General features: G+C 38.1%; 1 protein-coding gene across 1 annotated transcript in view; it reads right to left on the bottom strand.

Annotated features, from left to right (window-relative positions):
* Positions 1-500: 500 nt before the first annotated feature.
* Positions 501-9,153, bottom strand: part of orc5 (origin recognition complex, subunit 5) — a 9,509-nt gene continuing 856 nt past the window's right edge. The window contains exons 2-14 of the mRNA XM_035676867.1: positions 8,031-8,123; positions 6,625-6,810; positions 6,166-6,240; positions 4,468-4,579; positions 3,964-4,094; positions 3,804-3,852; positions 2,979-3,069; positions 2,831-2,886; positions 2,459-2,571; positions 2,219-2,266; positions 2,019-2,129; positions 870-982; positions 501-759 (exon numbers count right to left, since the gene is read on the bottom strand). Coding sequence (XP_035532760.1) covers positions 714-759; positions 870-982; positions 2,019-2,129; positions 2,219-2,266; positions 2,459-2,571; positions 2,831-2,886; positions 2,979-3,069; positions 3,804-3,852; positions 3,964-4,094; positions 4,468-4,579; positions 6,166-6,240; positions 6,625-6,810; positions 8,031-8,123 — 1,224 coding nt within the window. The 3' untranslated portion in view covers positions 501-713. The remainder of the gene's footprint in view (positions 760-869; positions 983-2,018; positions 2,130-2,218; positions 2,267-2,458; positions 2,572-2,830; positions 2,887-2,978; positions 3,070-3,803; positions 3,853-3,963; positions 4,095-4,467; positions 4,580-6,165; positions 6,241-6,624; positions 6,811-8,030; positions 8,124-9,153) is intronic.

Below are 9,153 nucleotides of genomic sequence, written 5' to 3'. Positions count from 1 at the left end.
AATTACAGGGATTCACAAGTAGGTTTTAGGAGTTCACAAGTCCAAAATGTTGTGAACCACTACTGCAGTTTACTTTAAAAAGGTTAAAAAGGAGGATGGGCCCAATTAAGGGAGCAGAACTTTTGTTTTTAGACAATAACTCTGCATAGACGATGAGTTTTCTCCATTTCAAAATCAGTATCCTGACTTCAGTATACAACTACAACAGGATAAAAAAAAAAGGTGACACATTATGGAAACAAAATCCTCCCTTTGAGCAAGATGATTCACCTGCATGGTGCCAAGGTCGCTCTATGTCAGGCACAAAATGCTAAACCTGCATCGTAGTCATCTTTTTTCTCATTGTTTAAAGCAGGATATATTATATACTTATTCTCTTTGTATTTTTAATAAAAAATAAATCAAGTAAAACAGTGTATTTCATTTAAATACATCACAAACTTAACATAAGCTTTTAACTAAATAAAACGCATATAAAGTTTAACTGCCAATATGGCTTTTATTTTATACAAATGCAAACATTTAACATAGTTTAGAGACTTTACAAGAAAAATATGAACACATCAACCACAAGGGGGCAGCAACATAATTGGATTAATTTTCCTCCTCAAAATTCTCAACAATACATTGAGCTCCTTATTTTGCCAAGTCCTGAAGTGTATAAATCCTCCATTCGTCTTACTGTCTGTGTGTCATCTCTCCTTTATTCAGGCTCACAGGAAGTCATACAGGTACTTGACAATATCGAAATTCACAGTCCTGGAAGACAAATCACACCAAACACATTAAAAACCAACAGTTAAAGGTTAATCCCCTTTAATAATTCTGCTGTCAGTCTCAGTTGTGTATTAACGGACATGCACACACACCTGGATATGGCACAGATGAAGTCCATGGACACGGCACATTTGTACTTCGGGGCATCGAGCTGGTCGTCATGACTGACCTGAGTCAACAGCTGTAAGGTCACCAGAGAGGAGATCTAAACAGAGACAAGAGGGGAAACTGAAATGACTCCCTGTTCTGCTTTTTAAACACAGCTTTTCCACACTTACAGAGGCGCTAAATGATGACAGCCAGTTGCACAGATATGGATCGAGGCTAATTTCCTAAAACCAATTTATGCTCAGGGCCATAAATAGATCAGCATTTGGCCACAGATCCTGAACCTCTCGACCATATGAGTAGAAAACTCTCATCTGAGAGACTGTGGCCAACTTGATTTAACATAAAGTCATCTGCACTTAGAAATGAGAAAAATGAGTATTCAAAATTATTATTATAGTGTACATTCGCTTATCTGGCAAATGTTAGAAAAGCGTGAAATGAAATTATTTTCTACATTCTGTAGGAGCCGCTTTACAGACCCACGAGTCTCCCTACAGTTAACTTTGGGAGTTACAATCATGGAGAGAGATTACAAGCACTGCAGGATTAAATGAAGGGCAAAATGAAACCACTAGAGATCAATCTAACTAACACTAAAAACGGTCGTACTGAAAAGGGAAATTCATGTATACAGATGGTTAAGGAGGTTAATTAAACTACTTTTGTTTTGGATGGATAGTTTTAGTGTTCTGCTGACTGACACATCCATCTTTATTTGTCTTCTATTTTACAAGTCAGACAATCGTCACCATCAACAGGAGGGTCATCGCACTGCTTATGTTATTCTTTTAGCAGCTGTGAGTGGTCAGTCTGTTTTAAAGCTTTTAGATCTTACTGCAGCTTTGACCCATTAATTCAACGCCTTAAGCACTGAGCTGGAATATTAGGCGGAGTTTTTTTTCCCATCTTTCTAATAGGAAAGTCCGTGTGGCCATTGGCGACTTTAAATCCTCCACCTTCCATTTCCCCTGTGGAGTGGCTCAAGGCTCAGTACATTTTTATGTGGATGACTCCCAGATCTACTCCAACTTCTGTTTCATCTAAGGAGCCTCTTCCAGTTTTCTATTCAGAGTGAATGTACATCTGTTCATTGTTTCCTGAATGTTTAGTGAAATAAACTGGACACTGACCTGGGAGAAAATGCTGGCAGTGGGGGCAACTCTGTTGTCCACCACACTGTAGAAAATGGCGAGCAGGCGGTCGAGAGGGAAGGGCTTTGGTCCCAGAAGGTGGTTACTCGTCTAGAAAAGAGACATAACATATTGCTACCATATAAAAACGTGTTTAAAACTAATGGAGCTCAAAGCCAGTGTTGTGTTGAGATGTTCACCTTTTCATTTTTCTTCAAGAAGTTTGTTTTTTTTATTTTACCGTGGTGCTGTAGGGAGGAAACAGAGGGACACATCAAACATTTAATCTGCAGGAATCACACATTACTAATGTGCCTCAAAGGGCTTTACAATATGTACAACATATAACCACCGTAAAACCCTAAAATGGGATAAAAAAAAAACCTACAGAAGCATAATTTCCACAGGAGATTCCTTGGTGTAAAGTTAAATCTGTCTACCTTTAGGAAGAAGCGTTTATCTGTGCGAGCAGGGTTGTAGGATGCCAGGTAGGCAGCAATCAGCAGGTACTTGGAGTAATAAGGCAGTTCAACATGAGTGTGAGCAGATAAACCTTTAGGGGACATAAATGCAACCAGTCAGATATACTTAAGAATGAAAAATGTGCCCGTACAGCCTCATATCCTTTCAAACAATGCATCATTCATGCGTGATGTTCGGTGTACTGATATGCTGATACACGTTATTTACTAGAAATATCCCAATTTCTGCATGAATCCACAGTGTCACTGCATCCTATCAGTGGTTTTACAGTCTAACATCTGCTCTGCAATCATGTTACGTCATTGAGTGCAACTGCACTCAGTGTGTACCTCTCAAGGCTCCAGACTCCTTCTCCTCCATTTGCTGCATCTGCTCCCACTGAAGACTGAAGAGAGAAAAGAGAAGACACACAATGAGGACAGGGACACACAACAAACAAGCAGAATTCATGAGCAGACTGATGTAAAGAACACAGACCTGGACACTTCTCGCAGGTAAACGGTCTGCATGGCTTTTTTTAAATGAGGCTCGATGTTCCTCCACAGCTTGTGTGTGTCAGTCTCTTTCACTGAAGACAGAAAATAGAGCAACATTGTTTAAAAAGCCACATTTACAGCATAGGGAAAACACATGTTCACTTATAAAGAGAGGGGATATAATCAGGACAATAAAAAACAACAGGAACACTATGAAAAGGTCTAGAAAAACTAATTAAAGCTGCACTTATATATATATATATTCTGATGGATCCAATGTATGATGAACCCATAGAGAATTATCTCCAGAAGCTCCATGGAGTTTTTTAGCCTCCTTTAGCTCATTGTTTTGGGTTTACAGTCCATAAACTCTGAAAACAGGCAGTCATTTTCATCAAAAAGCTCTGATAACTCTACTTTCCACTACTTGCCCAGCACCAACACCTAGTGGCTCATGATCGTAGGTATCTACATCGACCAAGACGGACACAAAGGTATCAACGACAAAGGACTCAGTGCTAATATTGCTAAGTGTTAAGCGGTGGATGTGTAAATAGGCAAATGTTTGCTAACACGTTCACAACAACAACTTTATACTGTGATAATATATCAGTGTTGTGCTCACAAATTGTTCTACTTTCCCCATGTGGACCAAAAAAATCAATTAATGCAGCTTTAAAGAAATAATGGAAAAGTTCAAATAGCTGAAGGGCATCTCAGCATAGAACGATTCCTCTTCAAATGAACACAAAGAAAAGGGTAAAACAAGGCATTTTTAAATATTGATCAGCTGTCAGATGAATGAATACACCATTCTATGTTTTACCCTTTCCTTCTGCCAATGGCTCGCAGAACTTAGTAAAGTTGAGGGCAGCCTAGTAGAAAAAAAAAAAAAGAGAAATCATTAATGAAAGACTGAAATAAAATCAAAACAATGAAAAATCTTCACTGACTTATAAGAGTGTGTGTGTGTGTGTGTGTCTGACCAGGTGGCGCAGCTCTCTGAGGTCCCGACAGACAGAGTAGAAGACTCCCAGCAGGATGTTGATGTAGGAGGAGTAAAACTCAGCCGTATAGGAAGGATGTCTGTCTTGGGACAAAATCTGCTGCAGCTCACCTACGAACAAACAGACGGACAGAGGGACACACACACAGACAACCACTGTCACTATCAGGCTCACACAAAAAAGATTTAGTATATATATATATATAGATATATAAATAATAGAAATGTCTCTCCAAAACCAGCTAAAGATTCTCACATATCAAGCATATCAAGTACAATGATTCACTCACTGTAAATGCTGAATTTATACAGTGGTGTTTTATAATGTAATATTCCTCCACAGTCGCTGCCTAAAGTGTTAGAACAAAATCACAGGTACAAATCTCACATCTCACACCGCATATGCCAAGTGTGTGTCATCATTATGCAGCGTGGTGGGAGTTGTTCATGACACCGGCTGATGTAGCGTGTGGTGCAATTATACCTTTACTGTAGTCAGGGAAATGGAGCAGAAGGGGCTCGAAACAGCCGGTGTTTGGTCTGAACTTGTCCCAGACGATTTCACTGAGCAGGATGATGGTAACGTTGTCCTCAACCTGAAAAAGACACAAATATTTTATATACTAGTGGCTCAACTCTTATTAGGTCAGTGAGAGTACACCTCTGCTGCTACCAATATTGGTGCCTTGAATTAGTGTGTTTTATATATTTATATCTAATGTTTTATACATTTTATTTATCCGAAGTTGCTGGTCAGACAATTCATCTGATATCTGATTAAACATAATTTCTTAAAAGGTTCAGTATGAAACATTTAGGAGGATCTATTGTCTGTTGTATGTTTTTTTATTAGTCTATAATCACCCAAAACTAAAAATTGTTTTGTTTTTAAATGAGCCATTTTTATCTACAAAGGGAGTGTCAGCCATGTTTAACCTCCATGTTTCAACAGAAACCCAGAACGGACAAACCAAAAACGGGCTCTAGATAGGGCCACTGGGGAGGGTGAGGCAAGGAGGTTGTAATCTACTGAGTCGCTAGAGGCCACAAAATCCTACACACTGGTGCCAAAACATCCCCTTGTTCCAGCCTTTTCAAATGTGAGGATTTGGTGCTTTTCTCTAGTATACATATCATTTTATTTTCACATCACATTGTGCTCTTGGGACTTGTGATAACTTCAGATTTTAAAAAAAAAATGATTATAGTAGTCTTGTTTTGTCTAGGCCACAGTGTAAAACCCAAACATATTCAATTTACATTTATATAAAACAGCAAACCATGATGTGACCGACACATTAAATACGATCATTGTCATTATTAGACTTCTTTTACCAGTTGCATTCAGGCAGTTACATGTCAGTATCACAGCGATGCCTCGTGCTACTTTAAATAAAACGATCCAGTTCGAGACGAGTTCAGTTCATTTGGGAAAAATAAGAGCACAGGTATCGATATTGGCAAATACCTTCAACTGAGGTACCCTGGAGTTATTATCAAGAGAGGAAAAATTGGATCGGTGCATCCGTGCACAACATGCAAGGTATCATGAGGCATTATATTGACAAAACAACACATCCTGATCCAGTAAGATCTGAAGTTTGGCAGGCTTTACCACTTTGGGAACGGTGCAGCTCTTTTCCATGTTCGATTCTGATCAGATCAGCATGACGTGTGCACACGAGTGAACACACTTCTTCCACTTTCTGCCACGATAATAAAATATACCCCAACCATAGACAGTAAATCCTTCACGTTAACTTGAGAGGCCATAATAATGATGATAATACACATTAGATGCACATCAACCCTTCATCCTTCTGTCATGTTTCACGCGTGTAAATCTGCACGCTAATTATCACTTCAAAATCCTGTGTGACGTTGAGAAGACAGATTCCTCTAAACACTCACAATCCACCAGAAAACAATTTGCTTTTCGCAGGAATAAAAACGAAAATAACCACATAGATCTTTGTCCTCTTGGTGTCTTTAATTAAAATGCTGTGAGTGGCTGCCATCATTCCTTCCTAACAGCATTATGAAAGAGCTGAATGAAAACTTAGCTCAAGGTCATTCATTACAAAAGAAACTCCAGTCCCTCTTCATCATCCACACAGTGCAACAACAACAACAAAGTGGCTCACTTGGTAGATAACACAAAGAGCTTGCTGCTCTTTCTCACCAATTCCTGAAGACGCAGGAGAGCAGGGAGGAGATTGGCATCGGTGTCTCTCAGCAGCTCGGCTTTTTCCATTACCTGAAATATATACATGTACATTTGAGCTTACGTTGTAACATTCAGTAAACTAGAGGTTGTGAGCGGCCTTTTTTATCACTGCACATTACTGCTTTATATGCTGCAAGCTCACTTTCAAATATAAAGAAATGATGAAGCCAAAATACTAGATTAAACCCGCTCCTGTGTTGGCTGAAAATCATACTTATTTTCTTCAGGCTAATGCATCTGGAGCTTTGTTTAGCATCTATTTGCATATGTTATCACTACTAATCATATTATCATACAAACATTTAAGTGACACGTCCAAAGAATAAATTATTTGACATGCCATGGATTATAGTATATTAGACTGCCAAGTGAGGAGTGATTTTGCGGCTTGCGCGTAAAGTGCACGGCACTCACAATGTATCGCGTCTGCTTGGCAGGAGACTGGGAGCACTGCTGTCTGTAGATGCGTACAAAGTCAGACAGGGAGGGACTGCGGGGGAGCAGCGAGGCAGCATCGCAGCCAAAGAAGGACAGCAGCACTTGTTCAAACAGCAACGCAACAGAAACACATTCGACACAGCTGACTGTGGCATGAGGCAGCTGCAGAGAGAAGGAGAGAATGATGAAAGACAGTGTGATATCAAGAGTTTATACATCTTCCTATCACATTGGTTCTCCCTGTTGCTTTTGTTGCATACTGTAAACTGCCTTTAATATAATGACAATAAAGTATTATAATGTGTAAATATTGTAATGTTGTTGTTGATGTTATAGAGCTTCAACGATTTAAAAACATCGCTAATCGATTAATCTTTACATTCTTTAAACTACAATCCAAAACATTTGCTGGCTGCTACTCAAATGAAAAGACTGCTACTGCTTTTATTGGTCTTATATGAGAGTAAAAACTGAATATCTTAACATTTTGGACTGTTGGTTGGTCAAAACAAGCATTTTGAAGACGTCACTTTCAGGCCTGCGTCGATTAATTGAGAAAATAATCAGTTAGGAACTGTATTGTCTAGATTGTGAAAAGCTAAGGCTTCACCACACAGCATTAAAAACAATATACGACAACAATCCGCAGGAACAAAATATCATTTTTGGTGTCAATAGTGTCTCCCTGAGACTAAAAGCTTAAAGCTTTATGTTTAAAGGTCCAGTTTGTAACATGAAGGAGATCTATTGGCAGAAATGTAATATAATATTCATGTTTCATTAGTGTATAATCACCTGAAAAATAAGAATTGTTGTGTTTTCATTACCTTTGAATATGCTGTTTTTATCTACCGAGGGAACACTGGTCCTTTAATTCACACAGAAAGTTATACAGAAAGTTGTGCAGAAAGGTACGTTTTTTTTTTCTTTTAAATCAGACGCCTAGTTATTCGATCCATAACTCTTAAACCATGAAGGGAAATATAAACCTACGCACACGGTGGAAGTGCACACACAAAGCTTTGTGTGCATTGAGAAATGAAGTTTATTGAAGGAATCAAGCTGCGATCCTCAACTTTCTGCACTTTCAAATAAATGTAATATTTCCAGGGACTAAGCACTCTTTCAACGATCTGATGAAGGAAGCTCAGTGTGATTTTTAAGTTCCAGCCTCTTTTTAAAGTTTATAAAAGACATCAGTGACTCAAACTCTTGACACAAACCTAATTAACAGTTTGTCCAGTAAAAAAAAAAAAACTTTACACAGTTGCAGTTTCTCATTTTGATAACAAATTTAGACCCCCTGACTTGTACATTTGCACAAACAAACACCATCCAGCCCCGAGGGGTCCCTGAACTCACAGCACATGTCTCTTTCTCACCTCAAGTTCCTTCAGCAAAACATGCATCACATAACTCTTTCCTGAAGCCCGATGACCATAGATGAAGATGGAGGGGTAGCTGTACTGCTGAGGCTGTAAGAACAAGATTCAGTGTGTTTTTTATTCCGTTTCATTGCGTCAATCCATTATTAATAATAAAAATCCAAACAGCCATGTTGTTAACTTGAACGTCATTCTGGCTTTTATGATCAAATGAAATACTGTTGTTACTGTCAGTAATAAACTGTAATGCTAACGTCACTTCACGCCTTCACTAAAGACATTCTTAGCTGTTTAATAGTCAATTTCCTGAACAAACTGATTAGTTGATTTAACAGAATAATTTCCATGAGGCTAGAACTAACAACAGAGATCTAATGACAAACTGTTCATTCTCATAAAAAGATCTACACTGAACATAAAGTAATAATAGATGTTTAGGAAAGAAGCCTTTATTTTATCCTTGTAAAGCTTAGTTTGACCATTAAAACTGGATACTGTTGTCATGTCATGTTAACATCTTAAGGCCTTTTTTGCTTTTACTGAATCTTAGTGAGTTTTTCTCTTTGATTGATCACATTTTTATTATTCAACCACATCTTACTGTACTTCAATTAGGACCGCACAATTAATGGAAGTGCAATATGCAAATCACAGAAGCTGCACTTTTTATGACATGGGTAAAATGTGTGTCAAAACAGCATTATAAGGGAATAATGTAGTGCTGACCTACACATCTTGTTCTCCAGATTAAAGAAAACATGTTTGTTTGGTACAGACACCCCAAAAAACTTCACATCATCATGATTTTAATATTTTTTTGGGGGGTGAAAATTACATTTGTGATGTGAAAATGATCATTCCTAATCTAACTGTGAATAAATTGCAATATCTGTTAAAAATAATGGCAATATGATGTTTTTACCATATCGTGCAGCTCTAACTTCTCTTTGCCGCCTGTTTGTCTCAATATTTTCTATAAAATTTGATGAAAAGCACACTTTGAGCTGTATAAACAACATCAAAACGACAATTGCTGACCCTTGAATGTAGAAAACAAAAGTACGGAAGCTGTAATTTTTTTGATAAAGGTAAAATATGTGTCAAAACAGCATTATAAGGG

This window comes from Morone saxatilis, unplaced genomic scaffold (genome assembly GCF_004916995.1).
Source record: "Morone saxatilis isolate NCDOM2014 unplaced genomic scaffold, NCSU_SB_2.0 Contig10, whole genome shotgun sequence".
Lineage (NCBI taxonomy): Eukaryota > Metazoa > Chordata > Actinopteri > Moronidae > Morone > Morone saxatilis.
This window is presented reverse-complemented; position numbering and strand designations above follow the sequence as displayed.